Here is a 26,672-nt window from a genome sequence, read left to right as displayed (position 1 = left end):
TCGAGCACAGCAGTGTGTGCCTGTAGTCCCAACTAGAGAGTGAAGTAGGAGGATTGTTTGAGCCCCAGAGTTTGAGGCTGCAGTGAACTGTGATCGTACCAGTGCACTCCAGCCTGGGCAACAGAGCAAGACCCTGTCTCAAAAAAACAAAACAAAACAAAACCATGAAGTGTGATCCCCTCCAATTTTTAGTAACATCGAAGATTGGGTCTGAGCATGATTTACTCCTGCATGTGCCTCAAGATTTAATATTTTTTGGCCGGGCACAGTGGCTCACACCTGTAATCCCAGCACTTTGGGAGGCCAAGGTGGAGGGAACACTTGAGGTCAGGAGTTCGAGACCAGCCTGGCCAACATGGTAAAACCCTGTCACTACTAAAAATACAAAAACTAGTCGGGTGTGGTTGTGCACGCCTGTAGTCCCAGCTACTTGGGAGGCTGAGACAGGAGAATCCCTTGAACCTGGGAGGTGGAGGTTCCAGTGAGCCAAGATCACACCATTGCACTCTAGCCTAGGCTAGAGAGAGAGGCTCCATCTCAAAAAAAAAAAAAAAAAAAGATTTAATAATTTTAAAGTGTTATCAGCCTTGATCTACTTGACTCATATAGAGTCAGGTAGATCTGGCCCAAGATCTGTGAATAAAGGAACATCGTTCCTGACCACAAGCAGGGCCATGCTCCAACTCTTGCACAAAAGCACTTTTGTTTCACTCATGGTGGCCCCCATGATGGACCTCACACTTCTCCCGATACTAGACTGCATTGCATAGTAACCTGCAATGCTCTTTTCTTCATCATCAGTTTCCCATTCTGATGTCACGATTTGGTTCATGACATTCCTGATAGATTCTCTATGTCTATCAGGAAGGGTCCTAAAACTCTCAATAAAAGTAGTTCTACAGTTTTTTAAAAATGAAACACACCGGGCACGGTTGCTCACGCCTGTAATCCCAGCACTTTGGGAGGCTGAGGCAGGTGCATCTCCTGAGGTCAGGAGTTTGAGACCAGCCTGGCTAACACGGTGAAACCCTGTCTCTACTAAAAATACAAAAAATTAGCCAGGCGTGGTGGCATGCGTCTATAGTCCCAGCTACTTGGGAGGCTGAGGCAGGAGAATCGCTTGAACCTGGGAGGCGGCAGTTGCCGTGAGCCGAGATCACGCCACTGCACTCCAGCCTGGACGACAGAGCAAGACTGTCTCGAAAAAAAAAAAAAGAACTCTCGCTGTGTGGCCCACACTGGAGTGCAGCAGCAAGATCATGGCTCACTGCAGCCTCAATCTCCTGGATTTAAGTAATCTTCTTGCCTCACCCTCCTAAGTAGCTAGGACTACAGGCATGTCATTTTAAAACCCGAAAGCATTTGGATTTTCAAACATGTATCTGGCCTCAGTGGTTTCAGATGCAGCACTGCAGATCTGTAAGTAAATAATATGAGTAATATGTGACTATGGCAAACTCTGTGAATGCCAATCACTGAAGTGTGAGAAACAAGGGCTTAAAGAAGTTACCTAACTTTTAAAAAATAAAGTCGTTTTAGCAACTTTTTTTTTTTTTGCTTCCTCATCCTCTCTCAAACTTACTTCTTTTTTTTTTTTTTTTTTTTTTTTTGAAACGGAGTCTCGCTTCTGTCGCCCAGGCTGAGTGCAGTGGCACGATCTCGGCTCACTGCAAGCTCCACCTCCCCGTTTGATGCCCATTCTCCTGCCTCGGCCTCCCAAGTAGCTGGGACTACAGGCATCCGCCACCTTGCCCGGCTAATTTTTTGTATGTTTAGCAGAGACGGGGTTTCACCGTGTTAGCCAGGATGGTCTCCATTTCCTGACCTCGTGATCCGCCCGCCTCGGCCTCCCAAAGTGCTGAGATTACAGGCGTGAGCCAATGCGCCCGGCCTTCTTTTTTAAAAAAATATGAAACATTTCACGAATTTGCGTGTCATCCCTTTGCCGGGGCCATGCTAATCTCTGTACCGCTCCAATTTTAGTTTATGTGCTGTTAAAGTGAGCACAAACTTCTTAATACTTTCATCTGAAGTAGGTATCTCAAAAGCTACCAAGAAGCCAGTAGGAGTATAGTCATTGCTTATTTCCATCAACTGCTAAATGTAAAATGATGTCTTGTATTAAATGATGTAATAACTCACTGCTCATCCTAAGTCACGCTTATATTCCCCCAATTATTTTTCCCAGTGTTCTCAATTATACAATTTTCATACTTTTCAAAACACTTGTTACCAGGTGCAGTGGCTCATGCCTGTAATCCCAACACTTTGGAAGGCCAAGGTAGGTGGATAACTTGAGCTGAGGAATTGGAGACCAGCCTGGCTAACATGGTAAAACAACATTTCTAAAAAAAATACAAAAATTGGCCAGGCATGATGGTGCATGCCAGCGTATGCCTGTAATTCCAGCTACATGGGAGGCTGAGGTGGGAGAATCGCTTGAGCCCAGGAGTTCGAGGCTGCAGTGAGCCATGATCAAGCCGCTGCACTCTAGAGACCTGGGCAACAGAGTGAAACCCTGCCTTGAAAAAACAAACAAAAAAACCTCACAGCACTTTGGGAGGTGGAGGTGGGCAGATCACTTGAGGCCAGGAGTTCGAGACCGGCCTGGCCAACATGGTGAAACCCCATCTCTACAAAAAAATATGAAAAAAAATTAGCTGGGCATGGTGGTGCACACCTGTAATCCCAGCTACTCAGGAGGCTGAGGCAGAATCAGTTGAACCCAGGAGGAGATTGCGGTGAGCTGAGATGGGGCCACTGCACTCCAGCATGGGCGACAGAGCGAGACCCTATCTCACAAAAAGGAAAAAAGAAAAAAAAAAGAAACACGGGAAGATGAGAGGAAGAGAAAGAGGAAAATGCCATAAAGGAGTTACTATCTGAACAGGGCCAACAGAAAGGAAAGATGCTCCAATAGAAGTTAAGATGCTCCAATAGAAGTTAAGAGGGAGAAAGGTGATGTAGGGCTTCTAGGATAAGGGAATGGTTTACAAGGCAAAGCAGCATAAAGTTGCAAAGTGTCTTCCAGGCACAATCAGAAATCAGGTGTGAGCAGATACAACAACAGACGGGTAGAAAGAGGTGTAAAGTGCTACGCTAAGCAATAGGGACTTCACTATACACACAATGACAAAGGTAGTATATGATCCTGGAACATTAATTTTACACAAGGATTTGTGGGAGAGTTAGATTTAACTGGAATGTCATTTAAAACATTTATATAGTAAAGCAAACAACTTTCAGAACTTTTTTTTTTTTTTGAGACAGGGTCTGATTCTGTCACCTAGGCTAGAGTGCAGTGGTGTGATCTTGGCTCACTGCAACCTCCGCTGCCCAGGTTAAAGCGATTCTCATGCCTGAGCCTCCCTAGCAGCTGGGACTACAGGCACACGCCACCATGCCTTGCTAATCTTTTTGTTATTTTTAGTAGAGATGGGGTTTCGCCATGTTGACCAGGCTGGTCTCAAACTCCTGACCTCAGGTGATCCGCTTGCCTCAGCCTCTGAAGTGCTGGGACTACAGGCATGAGCCACCGCGTCTGGCTAGAGATGGGGTTTCCCCATGTTGTCCAGGCTGGTCTTGAACTCCTGAGCTCAAGTGATCCATCCACTTCAGCCTTCCAAAGTGCTGGCATTACAGGCACGAGATACCTCACTTGGCCTTAAGAACTTTTAGGATGAGAAAACGTAAGGCTTCAAAGAAAGTTCTAGATTTAAAAAAAGGCTGCTTTAAGCTATGTTCTCAGGTCTCCTATGTACTTTTTTTTTTTTTTTTTTTTTTTTTTTTTTTTTGGCTATACAGGGACTCTCCAGAAAAAGTTTAAGAAACACTCAAATAGAAAAAAACTAAGAAAACTAGAAAGTGGTCATCCTCCTTTTCAAGAGCATAGTTGGTGAGAGGAGGTACACAGAGGGCAAAGGACAGAGTAATAGTAATGAAAGCAGTGGGCTGATTCAGTAATCTTGGTAGAAAAAGGTATTCAAGCAGAAGCTTGGGGTTGGAAGTTCATAGTTTTTGTTTTTGTTTTTGTTTTTTTTTAGGAGAGGAGAGATCTGAGTACATTCCTAAATTGGAGTGAAGGAAGAGTTAAATATGAAGAAAACAACTGACAAGGCAAAGTCTCAGAGGCCAGGCATGGGGGGCTCACACCTGCAACCCTAGCACTTTGGGAGGCCAAGGCAGGAAGATCACTTGAGGTCAGGAGTTCGAGACCAGCCTGGGCAACAAAGCGAGGCCTTGCCTCTACAAAAATAATTGGAAAATACAAATAAAAGTTGAAATTATAAATTAAAAAAAAACAAACAAAGCCTTAGAAGGACAAAGGATCAAGAAGTCAAAAGGAGCTAACTCCAGAAAGAAGATGCTTAGTCACTCTGAAGCCATGTAATTTTAGCTTCAGCAAACACAGATCTCATCTGACTTATTCACTGCTGCACACCCTGGATTTAGGACAATGCTTGACACACACTAGATCTGAATAAATACTTGAATTAAAATGAAGTAAAACCACCATGGTGCAATTATGACTCAATACAATATGTGGAAACTTCTTTTAAAAAAATTCTTACATTGTATTATCCTTTGATTCTTCAAATGCATTTAGTTCATGGATGAGAAACTGTCTGTCCAATGGAACTACAGGTTGACCAGATTCTGGGAGAAATAAATTCATGAGAACACTGAGTCTATTAAACTAAAAAGCAAATAAGATTTTGAAAAGAATCACATTTACCAGACATACACTTTTTAGATTTTGGAAGAATGATGACAACACACACCAAAACAGATCAAATTGCCTGTGATTTTGTGACTTTCAAAATATCTCTTTTGTTAAATGCATGTCTTAATACAGTTTAACATAAATTCACTTTTTAAATTCCCCAGTGTTTGGTTGGAAAAATACCCTTTCTATATCCAAATTATAATACTAAATTTTGGAAGTCTGTTTATCAATAACTTATTTTTGAAAAGAATATCCACTTGGTGACAATACTTATAAATAAAAATTAAAGTTAACCTGAAGTGTGGGGCAGCTGGAACTTTCACACTTTGCTGGTGGGAAAGCACAATGGTACAGGCACTTTGGAAAAGAGTTGAGCAGTTTTCTTATAAAGGTGAGCGTGCACTTAACCACACAACCCAGCAATCTCACTCTTAGCTTTCTACCCAAGATTAATGAAATCTTATGTTCTCACAAAAACCTGTATGTAAATGTTTATGGCAGCTTGATTCCTAACTGCTAAAACTAGAAACAACTCAATGCCCATCAACTGGTCATAGATGAGCAAACTAGCACAGCCACACAATAGAACAGTGTTCAAAGGAAAAACAAACATGGCTGAATCTTGAACGTATTACACTAAGTGAAAAAAGGCAGACTCAAAAGGCTACATCATGTACGGTTCCATCTACAGCAGGGGTCCCCAACCCCCGGGCCACAGATTAGAAACTGGGCCACACAGCAGGAGGTGAGGAGTGGGCAAGCAAGTGAGGGAAGCTTGATCTGTGTTTACAGCTGCTGCCCATCACTAGCATCACTGCCTGAGCTCTGCCTCCTGTTGGCAGAATTAGATTCTCATAGAAGCGTGAACCCTATTGTGAACTGCGCATGCGAGGGATCTGGGCTGTGCACTCCTTATGAGAATCTAAGGCCTGATGATCTCTCACTGCCTCCCATCACCCCCAGATGGGACCATCTAGTTGCAGGAAAACAGGCTTAGGGCTCCCACTGATTCTACATTATGGTGAGTTATAATTATTTCATTATATATTACAACATAATCATAGAAATAAAATGCACAATAAATGGAGTATGCTTGAATCATCCCGAACCATCCTCCCAGGTCCATGGAAAAATTGTCTTCCACGAAACCGGTCCCTGGTGCCAAAAAGGCTGGTGATATCTTGATTGTGATCTGGTAGTAATTACACAACTGCAGGCATTTGACTAAAGTATAGAACTGTACAGTTTAAAAGGTAAATTTTATTGTATATAAATTATATCCCAGTTTTTTAAAAAAAGCCAAACCATTTAATGTGAAAACTTGACTACTGTCACTATATTTCATTCTAGTGAAGCCCAAGTCCCCGCTATTTTCATAATTTCTTCTTTTCTGGGTGTAACTGGTATCATACAGCCATCTATAACAAACAAAGGAAAGCAGAGATGCTGATATCAAAGATCCTTAAACCATAAAAATCATGAGTCTTTATGTAGTTCAGACGTATGTTTAATATTAAATAAAGGATCTGTAATGAAAAATTCTAACTTCACAAAGAATTCATTCTCTCTTGCAAAATCTACTTCCTGGCCTCGCTTCTTTGCTGAGGCATGAAGTAGTCAAAGCAGAGATGGAACCTGAAACGAGGGAATCCGATGACACACATTCAGGGTGCCTCAGACCAACCCCCAGCTGCATCCCCCACCCCACCAAGTCCAGGGGTAACCAGGATTCTGACTTATTTATATCCATCCAGTCTCTCCTCACTTTTTTGAAAGAAGACATTTAAAAAGTCAGCAGAAGATATTAAAAATATTCTCACCACTCAATAACTGTTACACTTGAAGAGCAAATTTATTTCTCAAGAAATAAAATTCAACAGATAAAGGGAATTTATCTTTATCTCCCCACCCCCAACCCCCAATATCATTCTCTGCCTCCTATCACTAGGATGAGTTTGGAGTTTCCCGCTGCTAGAGTCTGGATATTTGTCTCCGCCCAAATCTCATGTTGCAATGCACTCCCCAGTGTTGGAAGTGGGACCTGGCGGGAGTTGTTTGGGTCATGGGGGTGGATCCCTCATGGCCTGGTGCTGTCCTTACCACAGTGAGTGGGTTCTCATGAGAACTGGTCATTTATAAGTGTGTGGCACTAACCTTCCCCACCCTTGGCCCCTGCTTTCACCATGTAACGTGCTTGCCGCAGTGAGCAAAAGCTCCTTGAGGCCTCCCAGAAGCTAAGCAGATGCCAGTGCCATGCTTGTACAGTCTGCAGAACCGTGAGCCAAGTAAACCTCTTTTCTTCAACCGGGTGCGGTGGCTCACGCCTGTAATCCCAACATTTTGGGAGGCCGAGGCGGGCGGATCACGAGGTCAGGAGACTGAGACCATCCTGGCTAACGGTGAAACCCCGTCTCTACTAAAAATACAAAAAATTAGCCGGGCATAGCCTGTAGTCCCAGCTACTTGGGAGGCTGAGGCAGGAGAATCACTTGAACCTAGGAGGTAGACGTTGCAGTGAGCCGAGATCAATCCACACTCCAGCCTGGGTGACAGAGCAAGACTCTGTCTCAAAACAAACAAACAAACAAACAAAAAAACCTCTTTTCTTCATAAATTACCCAGTCTCAGGTGTTTATTTATAGCAATCCAAAAACAACCTAATATACCAGCCTAGTCCTTTATAAATACCATGCTTTTAGATACATACATTTGTAAATGTACCTAAGCACTACATAGTAGTAATATTTCAAAGTTTTATCTCTATCTATCTATCTATCTATATACACACACACACACACACACACAAATAGACATATATCTACATATCTATATATAGACAAGGACAGGTTTTTTTTTTTAAGAGACAGGAGTTGGACCAGCCTGTCCAATATGGTGAAACGCCGTCTCTACTAAAAAATACAAAAATTCGCCGGGCCTGGTAGCACACACCTGTAGTTCCAGGTACTCGGGAGGCTGAGGCAGGAGAACTGCTTGAACCCGGGAGGCGGAGGATGCAGTGAGCTGAGATCACAATAGAGTGAGACTCCGTCTCAAAAAAAAAGAAGGAAAAAAAAAGAGACAGGGGTTGGGTGCAGTGGCTCATGCCTGTAATCCCAGCATTTGGGGAGTGTGAGATAGGTGGATCACCTGAGCCCAGGAGTTCAATACCAGGCTGGGCAACATAGTGAGAGCTCATCTCTATAAATAATAAAAAAATTTAGCTGGGCATGGAGGCATGCACCTGTGGTCCCAGCTACTTGGGAGACTGACGCAGGAAGACTGCTTGAGCCCAGGAGGTGAAAGTTGCAATAAGCCATGATCGCACCACTGCAGTCCAGCCTTTGCAACAGAGCGAGATTCTGTCTCTGGAAAAAGAAAAAAGAGACAGGGTCTCTCTCTGTTGCCCAGACTGGAGTGCAGTGATGCGATCATGGCTCACTAAAGCCCAGAGCACATGGGCTCACATGATCACCCCCTCCCCGACCCCTGCTCAGCCTCAGCTAGGACAACAGACACGTGCCACCATGCATGGCTAATTTTAAAAACTCTTTTCCAGAGATGGGGTCTCCCTGTGTTGCCCAGGCTGGTCGCGAACTCCTGGGCTCAAGTAATCTTGCCTCGGCCTCCCAAAGCACTGAGATTACAGGTGTGAGCCACCTACCCAGCCTATTTTTTAACAAATAATATACTTAATCAGCGTATATTTTTAAAGCTTAATACACAGGAAAAAACTGGTGGCAAACAGGACAAAACGTCAACAATTGTTTATTCTCGGTTACAGGAATTATAGATGATTTTTCCAAGTATATGCCTAGTTTAAGTAATTATTTAGTTATGTATTTTCTCTTGTAAGAATCTGTTTAAGCTACAGAAAGAACCCATGTGATTTTTGTGTCCCAGTCACCCAGATGGCACTATCTGGTAAGGGAATTAGATTTCTAGGATAAACAGTTTCTGAGAATTGGGGAAAGGGGAGAAACAGATTTTATGTGATAAATAATAACCACTTACCTGCTATGAGGACAGATGCTGTATACTTATATTTGTTGAATTCTAAATACTCTCGAATTAATTCATTAATTAGAAGGTTTTCATGAGACAATGATGGTCGGGGTTCACGGTCATCATCTAGGGCATTGAAAACTTCAGCTCGGATCCTTGCTTTTAAATGCCCTAATACCCCCTTTTTTTCCAAGGTGTCCTTTAAAACTGTTCAATATAAAATATTAAGGCTTCAGTTACAGAGTAAATTTGTCATTCTTAGGCATACTTTGAAAAGAAATGTTGAAAAGGTAAATGGTACAAAAACAGCTCTCAAGCAGCTCTTAATCTAAACATTGTGACAAATTATTAAACAATTACACTACCACCAGCCATGTTTATACTAAAACATATAGTTCTCATGTTGCGGTGATTTAGTCTTAATATATTTGAGCAAATTCAAGTTTATTCCTACATCATCAGCACTGTCAGGGGCTGTAGTCTAATACATATTCTTTTTTATTTTATTTATTTATTATTTTTTTTTGAGACAGTCTCGCTCTTTCACCCAGGCTGGAGTGCAGTGGCACGATCTCAGCTCACTGCAACCTCTGCCTCCCAGGTTCAAGCAATTCTCCTGCTTCAGCCTCCAGGGTAGTTGGGACTACAGGCACGTGCCACCACGCCCAACTAATTCTTTTTTGTATTTTTAGTAGAGACGGGGTTTCACTGTGTTGGCCAGGATGGTCTCAATCTCCTGACCTCGTGATCCACCCACCTCAGCCTCCCAAAGTGTTGGGATTACAGGTGTCAGCCACCGTGCCCGGCCAATACATAATTCTTTAGTGAGGGGAAAAGGCGGGGGATAGGATTATAGTTGCTTACTGAGACCTGAACTTAAGCCCCAGTCTCTCATATATTTTCAAGAGTGTCTGCCACTGCACACAGGTTCTGCTTGTCACTAACAACCTCTGGTCCAGAAAGATGATTAAAGAAAACAACTACATTCCATAAAAGAAGTCTGTTGGGTTACTGTGTAAAAACCTTGATGGCAGGGCATGGTGGCTCATGCCTGTAACCCAGCACTTTGGGAGGCTGAGGCGGGCGGATCACGAGATCAGCAGATCGAGACCATCCTGGCTAACAAGGTGAAATCCCCCTCTCTACTAAAAAAATACAAAAAATTAGCCGGGTGTGGTGGCACGCACCTGTAGTCCCAGCAACTTGGGAGGCTGAGGCACAAGAATTACTTGAACCCGGGAGGTGGAGGGTGCAGTGAGCTGAGATGGTGCCACTGCACTCTAGCCTGGGCGAAAGAGTGAGACTCTGTTTAAAACAACCAACCAACCAACCAACCAACCAAAAAAAACAAACAAACACAAACCTTTGATAATCCACAACCCTTTAGGGAGTGAAAAGGTGTTGGGTTTTTCATTGTTGTTATTTTGAAACAATCTCGCTCTGTCGCCAGGTTGGAGTGCAATGGCACGATCTCGGCTCACTGCAATCTCCAGGCTCCCTGGTTCAAGCAATTCTCCTGCCTCAGCCTCCCGAATAGCTGGGATTACAGGTGTGCGACACCACGACTGGCTAATTTTTGTATTTTTAGTAGAGACAGGGTTTCACTATGTTGGCCAGGATGGTCTCCATCTCCTGACCTCATGATCCACCCGCCTCAGCCTCCCAAAGTACTGGGATTACAGGCATGAGCCACTGCGCCCACTGGTCTCGTTGTTTTAAAGACAACTATGAGTTAATTCCTTAGAACAGCAGGATTCTGACAGTGGGGTGCTGCTGGCACCTTAGTGCTTAACTTTAGCCAGCCGAGTTTTTCGTTGTCTCTGCAGCCTCAAGTACCAACTGCTAGTAGTTACCACCTATTAACCCTGCGGTTCTCAAACTTGAGCACGAATCCTCATCACCTTCAAGACTTGTTTAAACGGATTGTTTGCTAGTCCTCCCCATAGAGTTTCTGCACGCGCAGCTCCGCCCCACTCACCCTGCGGCGTGGTCTGTAGCCAATAGGCGCACAGCTCTCGCCCCGCCTACTTCCGCCCCTCTCAGTTTATGAGATCTGCGGTTGAGTGGGTGGTGAATGTCGACCAGAGACTCCACCAATCAGCGAGCGCTCTCGGAAGGCCCAGTTGAGTGAGACGGCAGGGAGGGCGGGGACTGAGGCAGTTGAGAGCCTGGCATCTAACTCCCATTCTCCTCATTATAATGTTGAGGCATTTAGGCCTCAGGAAACAGAATCTCCCTCTCTGATCTTCTCCTGTCCACCTCTGACCTGCCTCAAGCAGGACTCTAATCTGACTGTGGGTCAAAAGACCCTCATTCCAGAAAGGGTTCTGCCCGGTACCCTCACGGAAGAAATGCTGCACAGAGAGGCCAAGAAAAGTCTGAGCAGACAGGCTTTGCTGGGTTTAGATCATGCACTTTCTGTCCAATCAGATTTCTTTTTTTTTTTTTTTTTTTTTTGAGACGGAGCCTTGCTCTGTCGCCCAGGCTGGAGTGCAGTGGTACAATCTCCGTTCACTGCAACCTCTCCCTCCTGGGTTCAAGCGATTCTCCCGTCTCAACCACCCAAGTAGCTGGGATTACAGGTGTGCACCACCATGCCTGGCTAATTTTTTTCACAGTTCCACTCTTGTTGCCCAGGTTGGAGTGCAATGGCATGATCTCGGTTCACCGCAACCTCTGCCTCCCGGGCTCAAGCAATTCTCCTGCCTCAGCCTCCCAAGTAGCTGGGATTACAGGCATGTACAACCACACCCAGCTAATTTTGTATTTTTAGTAGAGATGGGGTTTCTCCATGTTGGTCAGGCTGGTGTTGAACTCCCGACCTCAGGTGATCCGCCCGCCTCGGCCTCCCAAAGTGCTGGGAATACAGGTGTGAGCCACCACGCCTGGCCTGTCCAATCACATTTCTATACGGTGTTCAATCACACCTATGTAATAAAGTGTCCCATAAAAACCCAAGAGAACTGGGTTGGGAGAACTTCTGGATAGCAGAACACATGGAGGTTCTTGAAGGGTGTTGCATTCAGGGAAAGCATGGAAGCTCCACACCCCTTCCCCTATACTTTGCCCTATGTGTCACTTCATCTGTATAGACAAAATTAAGTTTCCCTGAATTCTTCGAGCCACTCCAGCAAATTAATGGAACCCAAAATGGGGGTTGTGGAAGCTCCAACTTGAAGGCGGTCCATCAGAAGTTTCAGAGGCCCAGACAGACTTGCGACTGGTGTCTGAAGGAGGGCAGTCTTGGGGACTGAGCTCTCACCCTGTGGGAAATGACACTATTTTCAGGTCGAAGATGTCAGACTTAAATTGAAGGACACCCAGCTGGCATCAGCTGCAGAAATGATTGTTTGCTGACCAGGCGCAATGGCTTAAGTCTGTAATCCCAGCATTTTGGGAGGCAAAGGTGGGTGGATCACTTGAGGTCAAGAGTTCCACACTAGCCTGGTGACGTGGTGAAACCTTGTCTCCACTAAAAATACAAAAAATAGCTGGGTGTGGTGGCATGCACCTATAATCCCAGCTACTCAAGAGGCTGAGCCAGGAGAATCGCTTGAACCTGGGAAGCAGAGGTTGCAGTGAGCAGAGATCATGCTATGGGTGACAGAGTGAGGCTAAACCTAAAAAAAAAAAATTGTATACTTGCTGGTGGGGGGATTTCCCCACACATTTCTGGGGTCCACAGAAGTATTCTGTGTTGATTATTGGTGTGTCGATGTGCGAGCAGAGCAAAAACACGGTTTGAGAAAGTTTATATCCAAAAAACTCCTGAATATGTTGATGAGGAACTCGGAGAGAGAGGCAAATAATAATGTGATTGACTGATTGGCAGTGGTAATCATACAGTAGCTAACATTCATTATACTCTCTGTATGGCAAGGACTGCTCTAAAAGCTTTACATTAAGTATTCACCAACAACCCTATGAGATGGATACTTACATGCAATTGTCTCAAGTAAAATTGTATTTAAAAACATACTGGCCAGGTGTGGTGGCTCATGGCTGTCATCCCAGCACTTTGGGAGGCTGAGACAGGCGGATTGCTTGAGGCCAGGAGGAGTTCAAGACCAGCTTGGTCAACATAGTGAAACCCTGTCTCTACTAAAAATACAAAAAATTATTTGGGTGTGGCGGCACACACCTGTAATCCCAGCTACTTGGGAGGCTGTGGCATGAGAATCACTTGAACCCGGGAGGCAGAGGTTTCAGTGAGCTGAGAATGCGCCACTGCACTCCAACCTGGGCGACAGAGAAAGACTCTGTCTCACAAACAAACAAAAAACATGTACTAATGACCAGGCACAGCACTTCATGCCTGTAATCCCAGCACTTTGAGAGGCTGAAGCGACAGGATCAGTTGAAGCCAGGAGTTTGAGACCAGCCAAGCCAACAAATCAAGAACCCATGTCTTTAAAAAAAAAAAAAAAAGTAGCTGGGCATGGTGGCACACACCTGTATTCCTAGCTGCTCAGGAGGCTGAGGCAGGTGGATTGCTTGAGTCCAGGAGTTCAAGGCTGTAGTGAGCTATGACTGCACCAGTGGACTCCAGCCTGGGCAGCAGAGCAAGACCCCATCTCTGAAAAAATAAATACCTTTATACATACATTAAAAACATGCACTGACATTGAGTAACACACTGAATTGCTGGGGATATGTCGAAACAGGCACTGCCATACATAATTGGTAGGTAGGCAATCAACACCACCATCCAGAAGGCAGTTTGTCAATATCTAATCAGATTTTCACACCCTTTGACTCATCAAATCTACTTCTAAGAATGTATCTTACAGATATAATCACACCTACTTACAAAGGATATAAGTATAAGAATATTCATTCACTGTTGATAGTAGAAAAAACTATGCACACCTTTCAGAAAGGCTAAAATAAAGACTACTGACAATACTGTTGGCAAACACACATGTACTGCTGGTGGGAAGACAAAGTGGTATAGTCACTTTGGAAAGCAGTTTGGCAATTGCTTATTAAGTCATAGGTACACTTGGCCCAGTAATCCCAAAACTAGGTGTTTGCCCAAGTGAAGTAAAAACTTGTAGGCTGGGCACGGTGGCTCACATCTGTAATCCCAGCACTTTGGGGGGCCAAGGAGCGTGGATCATTTGAGGTCAGGAGTTTGAGATCAGCCTGAGCAACATGGTGAAACCCCGTCTCTACTAAAAATATAAAAATTAGCCAGTCATGATGGAGCATGCCTATAATCCCAGCTACCCAGGAAAATTAGCCAGGTGTGGTGGCACATGCCTGTAATCCCAGCTACCCAGGAGGCTGAGGCAGGAGAATCACTTGAACCCGGGCAGCAGAGGTTGCAGTGAGCCGAGACCGTTTCACTGCACTCCAGCCTGGGCAACAAGGCTAAAGTCCATCTCACAAAAAAAAAAAAAAAAGAACTTGTAGCCAGGCACAGTGGCTTATGCCTATAATCCCCACAGTTTATGAGGCCAAAGCGGGATGAACGCTTGAACCCAGAAGTTTGAGACCGGCCTGGGCAACATGGTGAAACCCCATCTCTACAAAAAAAAAAAAAATTACAAAAATTAGACAGGCGTGTAGGAGTGAACATGTAGTCCCAGCTACTCCAGAGGCTAAGGTGAGAAGACCTGCAGAGCCTGGGAGGTCCAGGTTGCAGTGAGTAGTGATCACACCACTGCACTCCAGTCTGGGCAACATAGTGAAACTGTGTTTCAAAAAAATAAAAAATGTCCTCTGGTGAGGACTTGGTGATTGAGGGTCAGTGTTCAATGGAGACTTACTTTTTTTTTTCTTTTTGAGACAGTCTCTGTTGCCCAGGCTGGAATGCAATAGCACCATCATAGCTCACTACAGCCTCGACCTCCAGGCTCAACTGATCCTTCAGCCTCCCGAGTAGCTGGGACCACAGGCACGTGCCGCCACGCCCAGCTATTTTTATTTTTTGTAGAGATGGGGTCTCACCATGTTGCTCAAGCTGATCTCAAATTCTTGGGCTCAAGCAATCCTCCTGCCTCGAACTCCCAAAGGGCTGGGGTTGCAGGCATAAAACACCACACCCAGCCTTACTTTTGTCCATAGACTTATTTTAATTTATTAATTAATTTATTTATTTGAGACTGAGTCTTGCTCTATTGCCCAGGCTGGAGTGCAGTGGCACAATCTGGGCTCATTGCAACCTCTGCCTCCCAGGTTCAAGCAATTCTAGTGCCTCAGCCTCCTGAGCAGCTGGGATTACAGGTGCACACCATCATGCCTGGCTAATTTTTGTATTTTTAGTAGAGACAGGGTTTCACAATGTTGGCCAGGCTGTTTTCGAACTCCTGACCTCAAGTGATCCTCCTGTCTCGGCCTCCAAAAGTGCTGGGATTACAGGTGTGAGCCACCACACACGTCCTTGAGCCTCCATTTCTACAGCTATTAAAAGGAGGCCATAATAGTACCTAACTCCTGGGATATTATCGTGGCTAAAATGAACTAATGGGCCAGGTGCGGTGGCTCACATCTGTAATCCCAGTACTTTCGGAGGCCGAGGCGGGTGGATTACCTGAGGTCAGGAGTTCGAGATCAGCCTGGCCAACATGGCGAAAGCCCGTCTCTACTAAAAATACAAAAATTAGCCAGGTGTGGTGGCTTGCACCTGTAGTCCCAGCTACTCAGGAGTCTGGGGCAAGAGAATCGCTTGAACCCAGGAGGTGGAGGTTGCAGTGAGCTGAGATTGTGCCACTGCACTCCAGCCTGAGTGACAGAGCTAGACTCCATCTCAAAAACTAATAATAATAATAATAATGATAATAATAATAATAATAAGATGGGCCGGGCGCAGTGGCTCACGCCTGTAATCCCAGCACTTTACTCTACTAAATCTCTACTAAAAATACAAAAATTAGCCAGGTGTGGTGGTGGGTGCCTGTAATCCCAGCTACTTGGGAGGCTGAGGCAGGAGAATCACTTGAACCTGGGAGGTTGAAGTGAGCCAAGATGGCGCCATTGCACTCCAGCCTGGGAAACAGGAGTGAAACTCTGTCTCAAAAAAATTAAATAAATAAATAAATAAAATGAACTAATGCATGAAGAGCACTTAGTTAAGTTAAATAAATAAATAAAATTTTAAAAAGTTGAATAAAATTAAATAAATAAATAAATAAATAAATAAAATGAACTAATGCATGCAACAACTTAGCACAGTGCCTAGGACATAATAGGCACTCGACAAGTGGGCTGGGCGTAGTGGCTCATGCTTGTAATCTGAGCACTCTGAGAGGCTGAGGCGGGCAGGTCACCTGAGCTCAGGAGTTCAAGACCACCCTGGGCAACATGGCGAAACCCCATCTGTACAAAAATTACAAAAATTAGCTGACCATGGTGATACCCACCTGTAGTTCCAGCTACTTGGGAGGCTGAGGTGGGAGGATCACTTGAGCCCAGGAGACTAAGGTTGCTGTGAGCCGAGATCATGCCACTACACTCCAGCCTGGGGGACAAAGCTAGACCCTGTCACACACACACACACACACACACACACACACACAAAAGTGGCTATTTCCTCACCATTCCCCCCTTGGCAGGTCACAGCCCAGTCCACTCCACTCCTCCATGGTCTCCATTCTTGTCGCCTCAACACCAGACGGCCTGGATTAGGTGTGTAAGAACATATTTATGCTCCAGTTTTCTCTTGTCAAATTCCTCATCCTTCCTCTCCCCTTCCCAGATGTTCTCCATTCTCCGCAAATCCTCTACCTCACCTCCATCTTCCACCTGCTCTTTGGTCACTCTGTCTCCTACTCAACTAGGAAGACCCTAGGAACCCTCCACTTGGACCCTAAATCTCTTTGCATTTTAACCTTTCATTCACGAATTCATTCATTCGAAAGATATTATTGAGCATCTACTATGTACCAGGCACTAAGGATACTAGAGTAAATATAATAAACAGGATCCTGGCTGGGTGAGGTGGCTCATGCCTGTAATCTCAGCACTTTCGGAGGTAAAGGTGGGTGGATTGCTTGAGGTCAGGAGTTCGAGACCAGCCTGGCCAACATGACAAAACCCGTCTCTAGTAACAATACAAAAATTATCTGGGCATGGTGGTGGCACATGCCTGTAATTCTAGCAACTTGGGAGGCTGAGGCAGGAGAATCGCTTGAACCCAGGAAGTGGAGGTTGCAGTGAGCTGAGATCACACCACTGCACTCTAGCCTGTGCAACAGAGCAAGACTTTGTCTCAAAAAAGTAAACATGGTCCCTATTCACACAGAGCTCACTGGCCAAGAGAAAGGGCAGCAATTCATCAAATACTTATTTACAAACTCAGATAAATACTATAATGAAAAATGCAGAGATTCTGAGACAGACAGGGGCCATAACCTAGCCTAGGTTGGTGGTTATGGAAGGCTTCCATATCAGCATGTGTTTCTTTCTTTCTTTTTCTTTTTTCTTTCCTTTTTTTTTTTTTTTTTTTTTTGAGATGGCGTCTTGCTCTGTTGCCCAGGTTGGAGTGCAGTGGCACCGTCTCATCTCACTGCAACTTCCACCTCCCAGGTTCAAGCAATTCTCATGCCTCAGCCTCCCAAGTAGCTGAGGTTACAGGCATGTGCCAACACACCTGGCTAATTTTTGCATTTTTAGTGGAGTGCAGTGGAACCATCTCGGCTCACTGCAACTTCTGCCTCCCAGGTTCAAGCGATTCTCATGCCTCAGCCTCCCAAGCAGCTGGGATTACAGGTGTGTGCCACCACACCTGGCTAATTTTTGTGTTTTTAGTAGAGATGAGGTTTCACAAAGTTAGCCAGGTTGGACAGCATGTGTTTCTATGCAACAAACTGTCCTAAAACTTAGTGGCTTAAAATAACAACAATCATTGATTTCACCCACAAATCTGCAATTTGGGCAGGATGTGGCCTGGACAGCAAGTCTGTGTTCCACATGCCATGCTCAACATGGGGCAGCTTGACAGGGGCCGGAGGACCCACTTTTTTTTTGGTTGTTTCTGAGATATAATTCACATGCCATAAATTTCACCATGTGAAACCATACAATTCCATGTTTTTTAGTATATTCACAGGATTGTACAACTATTGCTATCTAATTCCACGATATTTCCTTTTCCCTAAAAAGAAATCCTATACTTATCTGGATGTGGTGGCGCACACCTGTGGTCCCAGCTACTCGGGAGGCTGAGGCAGGGGGATCAATTGAGCCCAAGAGTTCCAGGCTGCAGTGAGCTATGATCGCACCATTGCACTCCAGCCTGGGTGACAGAATGGGACCCTGTTTCTAAACAACAACGACAAGAACAACAACAACAGAACATATACCATTAGCAGTCTCTTCTATTCCCTCTTCCCCTAGTCCCTGGAAACACTCATCTATCTTCTGTCTTTATAGATCTGTCTGTTCTAGACACTTCAAATGGAATATACACTACATGGCCTATTGTGTCTGGCTTCTGTCACTGAGTACAATGTTATCAAGATTCTGGAAGACCCACTTTGTGGGTCCACTTTGTGGATGGCTCAGTCACATGGCTGGCAATTTGGTATTTGCTGTCAGGTGGGAACTCAGCCAGGGCTGTGGGCAGGGATCCCGGTTCTTCTCTATGGGGGCCCCCTCCAGGGGCTGCTTGAGCTTCCTTATGGCATGGTGGTTGGGTTCCAAGATGGAGCATCCTAAGAGAGCCAAGTGGGAGCTTTTCATATCTTTTTTTTTTTTTTTTTCAATTGAGACAAAGTCTCACTGTCACCCAGGCTGGTGTGCAGTGGCATGATCTTGGCTCACTGCCACCTCCACCTCCTGGGTTCAAGTGATTCTTGTGCCTCAGCCTCCTGAGTAGCTGGGACTACAAGTGAGCGCCACCACGCCTGGCTAATTATTGTATTTTCAGTAGAGGCTAGGTTTGCCATGTTGGCCAGGCTGGCATCTTTATTTAAAAAAAAAAAAAAAAAAAGAGACCGAGACAGGGTCTTGCTTGTTGCCCTTGGCAGGTCACAGCCCAGTCCACTCCACTCCTCCATGGTCTTGAACTCCTGGTCTCAAGTGATCCTCCTGCCTCATCTTTCCAAAATGCTGAGATTACAGGTGTGAGCCACGATGTCCGGCCAGGTTTTCACCTTTTATGACCAGTTACAGAAGTCACACCATGTCACTTCCACAGTAGCCTCAAGCTCGTCTGGATTCAAGGGAAGGGAACACAGACCACCCTTCACAATAGGAGTGTCAAAGTCACCTTGTTTGCGTTTTAACCTTTCATTAATGCATTCATTCATTCAAAAGATATTATTGGCCAGGTGCAGTGGCTCAAACCTATAATCACAGCACCTTGGGAGGCTGAGGCGGATGGATCACCTGAGGTCTGGAGTTAGAGACCAGCCTGGCCAACATGGTGAAACCCCGTCTCTACTAAAAATACAAAAATTAGCTGGGTGTAGTGGCATGCGCCTGTAATCCCAGCTACTTGGGAGGCTGAGGCAGGAAAATCGCTTGAACCCGGGAAGTGGAGGTTGCAGTGAGCCGAGATTGCGTCGTTGCATTCCAGCCTGGGTGACAAGAGTGAAACTCCATCTCAAAAAAAAAAAAAAAAAAAAAAAAAGTCACACCATGTCAGTTCCACAGTAGCCTCAAGCTCATCTGGATTCAACGGAAGGGAACACAGGCCACCCTTCTCAATAAGAGTGTAAGATCACTTTGTTTACATTTTAACCTTTTATTCATGCATGCGTTCATTCAAAAGATATTATTGAGCATCTACTCATGAATGAATAATTGTGGCCACTTTTGGAAAATACAAGTGCTACAGCTTCCCTGAGAAGATGATGTTGGGGCTGACAGCTGAAGGATAAGCAGGTGTTACTTAGGCACAGATATGGAAGAGCATTCAAAAAACACAGAACAACATGTTCAAAAGACCCGGGGGAACAATTAGCACACTGGAGGAACTTAAGGCGGCCTTGAGTGGCAGAGGCAGAGAGAAAGGCACTTGTCTGTTGTGTGCTTTCCATGACTGCTGTTTCCACTCAGCCTTCATTGTCCATTTTTTCAGAAACAGTACCCTAAATTCCCTTTGGGGAACCATTGACTCACCCGCCCTCAGCCCTCTCAGTGGGGCTGGCTGCAGGGGTGGGTGTTAAGACCCACGTCTAGCCATTCAAGACAGTTCACCCAGCCTCGCCAGTCTCACTGATTGGTTCGGGTGTGGTCATGTGACACTCAGAAGGGCCAATGAGGCTCAAACCCAAGACATCTGCTGCAGCTATTGGACAAGACAGAGTGTATTGCCTTGGGGTTGCTAGGTAGGATAGAGGCAGGAGTGTTGGGTGTCACCTTTGCCTCTGCCAGAGAATAACCTGTTGAAATGACACCAACAAAGAGAAAGTAGAACGAAGTGACACAGACCATTGAGCTCCTGGACTATGACCAAAGCCAGCTCTGCCACTGGACATTTTAGATTTATGGGCCAATACATGATGGTTTAGGCTAATTTGAATTTCTGTCACCTGGAATCAAGAGTACTGTTTAAAGGCACCATCGGTGGGCGCAGTGGCTCATGCCTGTAATCCCAGCACTTTGGGAGGCCGAGGCGGGTGGATCACCCGAGGTCAGGAGTTTGAGACCACCTTGGCCAAAATGGCGAAACTCCATCTCTACTAAAAATACAGAAAATAGCCGGGCATGGTGGCATGTGCCTGTAATCCCAGCTACTAGAGGGTCTGAGGCAGGAGGATGGCTTGAACCTGGGAGGCAGAGGTTGCAGTGAGCCATGATTGTGCCACTGCACTCCAGCCTGGGCAACAGAGTGAGACTCCATCTCAAAAAACAAACAAACAAACAAATAAATAAATAAAGACACTATGGTTAGGATTTTTCTCTTCCTGTCCCTAACTACACATTCTCCATTCCTGGTTCTTACGTACCACTTCAGAAGCCTCCAGCACTTCATCTGGCCTCTCTTCCTTCTCTCTCTCTTTCATTTCTTATTTTTTTGAGACAGAGTCTCGATCTGTCACCCAGGCTGGAGCGCAGTGGCGCAATCTTGGCTCACCGCAACCTCCACCTCCAAGGCTCAAGTGATCCTCCAGCCTCAGCCTCCTGAGTAGCTGGGATTACAGGCACACACCACCACTCCAAGCTAACTTTTTGTATTTTTAGTAGAGACTGGTTTTTGCCATGTTGCCCAGGCTGGTCCCAAACTTCTGGCCCCAAACTTGTGGCAGATCAAGTGATCCACCTACCTCGGCCTCCCAAAGTGCTGGGATTACAGGTGTGAGCCACTGCACCTAGCCTTCTCTCTTTTTTTTGTGATCAATAAATGTTTGTTTATTGCATCTTGGTCTGAATGTCATATTAAATTTGGGGTTCCAAAAAACTCTAGAAAACATTTATGAGAACTTGGGAGGTGGAGGTTGCAGTGAGCCGAGATCGCGCCACTGCAATCCAGCCTGGGTGACAGATTGACACTTCGTCTCACCAAAAAAAAAAAAAAAAAAAAAGAAAGAAAAAAAGAACTAAATGTCCCTGAATATAAAATGGTAGGTAAGAACAGTAATTGGCTTGTCGATCAATGATGAATCAAACAGAAAATGCATGACAGATTATGGGGAAGTTTAAAATGTCCAAATATTATGTCCCAGAAGAATTTGTCTAGATAATAGATCTTCCTCAGTCCTTTTCAGGGGATGGATGGATAGTGGACATACTTGGGCAGGTTTATTCAGGGTAAGCTGGAGGAATGTGTCAAATAGGTAGCTACCTATCTGATTTATTTTCATCCTATTTTTTCTGCTCTTAAAACAAAATAACCTCCTATTGGTTAAATTTTTTTTTTTTTTTTGGTTGCAAATCAAACTCTCTTACTGGTTTTAAAATATCAATTTCTTTTCTTTTCCTGTTTCTTTTTTTTTTGAGGCGGAGTCTCACTCTGTGACCCAGGCTGGAGTTCAATGGCATGGTCTTGGCTCACTGCCACCTCCGCCTCCCAGGTTCAAGCGATTCTCCTGCTTCAGACTCCTGAGTAGCTGGGACTAGAGGCACGTGCCACCACACCTAGCTAATTTTTGTATTTTTAGTAAAGACAGGGTTTCACCATGTTGGCCAGGCTGGTCTCGAACTTCTGATCTTGTGATCTGCCCGCCTTGGCCTCCCAAAGTGCTGGGATTACAGGCGTAAGCCACCGTGCCTAGCCTATTTTTTTTCTTTTTCTTTTTCTTTTTTTAAGATGAAGTCACTCTCTGTTGCACAGGCTGGAGTGCAGTAGCACGATCTTGGCTCACTGCATCTTTTGCCTCCTGGGTTCAAGCGATTCTCAGCCTCCTGAGTAGCTAGGACTATGGGCGCGCGCCACCACACCTGGCTAATTTTTGTATTTTTTTACAGAGGGGGTTTCACTATGTTGGCCAGGCTGGTCTCGAACTCCTGACCTGAAGTGATCCACCCACCTTGGCCTCCCAAAGCGCTGGGACTACAGGCATGAGTCACCACGCCTGGCCAAAAAAAAGATTAATCTTAAACATAACCAGAAGTCTAGATGTTTGACAGGTTTATTTATTTATTGAGACAAGGTCTAGCTCTGTTGCCCAGGCTGGAGTGCAGTGGCGTGATCTCTTGGGTCACTGCAACCTCCACCTGTGGGTTCAAGACACCCTCCCATCTCAGCCTCCTGAGTAGCTGGGACTACCTGCCTGGCTAAGTTTTGTATTTTTAGTAGAGACCAGGTTTCACCATGTTGCCCAGGCTGGTCTTGAACTCCTGGCCTCAAGTGATCCAGCACCTGGCCTCCTAAAGTTCTGGGATTACAGGCATTGGCCACCATGCCTGGTCAGTTTGGCAGGTTTAAGGGTTGACTTATGCCTGTGACTGTGGCTATCTTTCTTTATATTCTCATGGCTTACCCCAGGCTGGCCACTTGTAATATATGGTCATCTTAACCAAATTAGAAAAAGGTATTCCAGTTGATGTGGTGGCTCACGCCTGTAGTCCCAGCACTTTGGGAGACCAAGGTGGGTAGGTCTCTTGAGCCCAGGAGTTTGAGATCAGCCTGGGCAACATAACAAGACCTCGTCTCTACAAAAAATACAAAAATTAGCTGGGCATGATTGTGCATGCCTGTAGTCACAGCTACTCGAGAGGCTGAGGTGGATCCCAGAAGGCAGAGGTTGTAGTGAGCCAAGATGGGACCACTGCACCCCAGCCTGGGCAACAGAGCCAACCTGTCTTAAAAAACAAAAAACAAAAAACCTGACATGGGACTTTGAATATTCTAGTATTGAATGAATGAGGAATAAAGAGATGGATGGGTGGATGGATGGATGGACAGATGAATGAATTGATAGATGGATGAGTTGAATGGGTGATGGAAGGATGGATGGATGGACAGGTGGATGAATGGATGGATGGGTGGTGGATGAATGGATGGACAACTGAATGAATGAATGAATGAATAGATTGACAAGTGGATGGGTGATGGGTGGAAGGATAGATGGTCAGATGGATGGGCCATGGACGGATGAACGGACAGATGGATGAGAGAGAGAGAGAGATTCCTCTGGGCAGCAGACAATTTCCTTAAAAAGAAACCAAAAAAATCTCCTTTTTCGGGAAGATACAACCACACATACGGGCTGAATGTCAGCCCCCAATCATCTACTCGGCACTTCCATAGCACAGGGCACAATTTTGGGCAAGTGCCCATTTCGTGAGGACCACAGACAGGCACCATTTTTTTAAGGGTTGGTGGGATGATCACCACTGTTTGAGGCCTTATATTCAAGGATTACAATGTTCAGAGGAGAAAATAGAACGACTTCCAGGATCTCTGCCAGAGCGCCAGGAAGAACTTCCTCGGAAAGATTTAACAAAACTCTCCTCGTATCTCATCAGCCTGATTTGAGTTACATTTCCTTTCTTTTCTTTCTTTTTTCTTTCTTTCTTTCTTTCTTTCTCTCTGTCTTTCTTTCTTTCTTTCTTTCTCTCTCTTTCTTTTTTCTTTCCTTCCTTCTTTTTTTTTTCTTTTTTCTGAGACAGGGTCTAGCTTTGTCGTTCAGGCTGGAGTGCAGTGGCACGATCTTGGCTCACTGCAACCTCTGCCTCTGGGTTCAAGCAATTCTCCCTGCCTCCGCCTCCTAAGTAGCTGGGATTACAGGCACCCACCACCACACCTGGCTGATTTTTGTATTTTTTAGTAGAGATGGGGTTTTACCATTTTGGCCAGGCTGGTCTTGAACCCCTGACGTTAGGCGATCCGCCTACCTCGGCCTCCGAAAGTGTTGGGATTACAGGCGTGAGCCACCGCACCCGGCCTTCTTTCTTTTTTTGAGGTAAGATTCACAAAACGTTTTTAAAAATCACCCTTTGGGGCCAGGCATGGTGGTGTGTGCCTGTAGTTCCAGCCACTAGGGAGGCTGAGGCAGGAGGATCACTTGGGCCCAGGAGCCTGAAGTGCGCTATGATCATTCCACTATACTTCAGCGTGGGTGACAGAGTGATACCCTGTCTCAAAAAAAAAAAAAATCACCATTTAAAGTGAATAGTTCACTGTTTTTTGTCACATTCACAATGTTCCACAGCTATCATCACTATCTAGAACATTTTTACCACAGCAAAACAAAAGAAAAAAACAAAAAGCAAAACAAAAAACAAAAAACCATAACCATTAAGCAAACATTCTCCATTCCGCCCCTCCTCCTAGGCCCTGAGAACCACAATCTACTTCCTGTCTCTCCGGCTTTGCTTATTCCGTGTGTTTCATCCCATATAAATATATTCATACAATATGTGGTCTTTTGTGTCTGTGTCTGTTTCCTTCCTCTCTCTTTCTTTCTTTCTTTTTCTTTCTTTCTTTCTACTTTCTTTTCTTTCTTCCTTTCTTTTTTTCTTTCCTCTTTTCTTTCATATCATGGCTCACTACAGCCTTGACCTCCCAGGTTGAAGAGATCCTGCCACCTCAGCCTCCCAAGTAGCTGGGACTACAGGTGTGCACCAGCACCCCTGGCTAATTTTTGTATTTTTTTGTGGAAACGTGCTGTTGCCATGGTGCCTGGGCTGGTCTGGAACTCCTGAGCTCAAGCAATCTGCCCAACTCGGCCTCCCAAAGTGCTAGGATTACCGGTATGAGCCACTGCGCCTGACTGGGGTTCTTTTTTGTAGCATGATGTTTTCAAGGTTCATCCCAGTTGTAGCATGCATCAGTATTTTCTTCCTTTTCATGTCTGAATGATATTCCATTGCATAGATAAACTAAATATTATTTATCCAGTCGTTAATTGATGGGCATTTGATTTGTTTCCACTTTATGGACCGTTACGAATAGTGCTGCTATGAGCATTTGTGTGCCAGTTAATGTTTGAACACCTGTATACTAGTATACACCCAGGCATTAAATTGCTGGGTCATATTGTAATTCTATGTTCAACTTTTTGAGGAACTGCCAAACTGTTTTCCATAGAGGCTGTACCATTTTACATTCCTAGCAGCAATGTACAAGGCTTCCAGTTTCTCCATATCCCCATCAGGCTTGTAATTTTCCTTTTTTTTTTTTTTTTTTGACACAGAGTCTCACTCTGTCGCCCAGGCTGGAGTGCAGTGGCGTGATCTCGGCTCATTGCAACCTCTGCCCCCCGGGTTCAAGCGATTCTCCTGCCTCAGCCTCCTGAGTAGCTGGGATTACAGGGGCCTGCCACTGTGCCTGGATGATTTTTTTGTATTTGTAGTAGAGATGGGGTTTCACCATCTTGGCCAGGCTTGTCTTGAACTCCTGACCTCGTGAGCCATGGCGCCTGGCTGTAATTTTCCATTTTTAAAAATTATAACCATTCTATTGTGTGTGAAGTGGCATCTCTTTGTGGTTTTTATTTGCATTTCCCTAATAACGAATGACGTTGAGCATCTATTCACGTGCTTGTTGGCCATTTGTATATCTTCTTTGGAGAAATGTCTTCAAATCTGGGGCCCATTTTTAAAAACTGGGTGCTTTGTTTTTTTTGTTGTTGAGTTGTAAAGTTCTTTACATATTCCGGATAGTAGAGCCTTATCAAATATGTGATTTGCAAATATTTTCTCTCATTCTGCGAACTGCCTTTTCTCTCCTTCGATACTGTTCTTTGATGCATAAAAGGTTTTAATTTTGATGAAGTCTAGTTTCTCAACCTTTGCTGTTGTCACTTGTGTTTTTGGTGTCATATTTAAGAAACCATTGCCAAGCCAAAGATAATGAAGATTTCCCTCTAGGCTCTCTTTTAAGTATTTTATAGTTTTAACTTTTATAATTTAGATGTTAATATTATGGCGTGAGTTCAAAGTCCAATTTCATTTTTTGCATGTGGATATCTCATGGTCCCAGGGTCATTTGTTGAAGAGACTGTTCTATGAAATTATGTCTTTCAGGCTGGGCACGATGGCTCATGCCTGTAATCCTAGCACTTTGGGAGGCCAAGGTGGGTGGATCACCAGAAGTCAGGAGTTCAAGGCCAGCCTGGCCAACATGGCGAGACCCTGTCTCTACTAAAAGTGTAAAAATTAGCCAGGCATGGTGGTGTGCACCTGTAGTCCCAGCTACTTGGGAGGCCGAGACAGGAGAATTGCTTGAACCCGGGAGGTGGAGGTTGCGTGCGCCGGGATTATGCCACTGCACTCCAGCCTGGATGACAGAACAAGACTCCATCTCAAAAAAAAGAAAAAAAATATGTCTTTTTCAGCAACTTGGATGGAGCTGGAGGCCATTAATCTAAGTGAAGTAACTCAGGAATGGAAAACCAAATATTGTATGTCCTCACTTATAAGTAGGAGGTAAGCTATGAGTACCCAAAGGCATACAGAGTGATATAATGGACTTTGGAGTCTCAGAAGGGGGAGGATGAGAGGAGGGTATGGATGAAAACTACATGTTGGGTACATGTGTAACTACTTGGGTGATGATGGGTGCATTAAAATCTCAAAATTTACCACTATATAATTCATCTATGTAACC

General features: G+C 44.9%; 1 protein-coding gene and 1 non-coding gene across 2 annotated transcripts in view; both read right to left on the bottom strand.

The window, feature by feature from the left end:
* Nucleotides 1–1,903: 1,903 nt before the first annotated feature.
* LOC112206005 (U6 spliceosomal RNA) lies at nucleotides 1,904–2,007 on the bottom strand. Its single transcript, XR_002940131.2, has one exon. It is a non-coding gene; the product is annotated as a U6 spliceosomal RNA (small nuclear RNA).
* Nucleotides 2,008–4,567: 2,560 nt separating this feature from the next.
* LOC749124 (polycystin-1-like) overlaps nucleotides 4,568–26,672 on the bottom strand; it is a 97,124-nt gene continuing 75,019 nt past the window's right edge. The window contains 5 exon segments of the mRNA XM_054668965.2: nucleotides 4,568–4,656; nucleotides 7,676–7,747; nucleotides 8,738–8,935; nucleotides 16,268–16,348; nucleotides 17,869–17,966. Coding sequence (XP_054524940.1) covers nucleotides 4,568–4,656; nucleotides 7,676–7,747; nucleotides 8,738–8,935; nucleotides 16,268–16,348; nucleotides 17,869–17,966 — 538 coding nt within the window.

Source organism: Pan troglodytes, chromosome 18 (assembly GCF_028858775.2).
Source record: "Pan troglodytes isolate AG18354 chromosome 18, NHGRI_mPanTro3-v2.0_pri, whole genome shotgun sequence".
Lineage (NCBI taxonomy): Eukaryota > Metazoa > Chordata > Mammalia > Primates > Hominidae > Pan > Pan troglodytes.
This window is presented reverse-complemented; position numbering and strand designations above follow the sequence as displayed.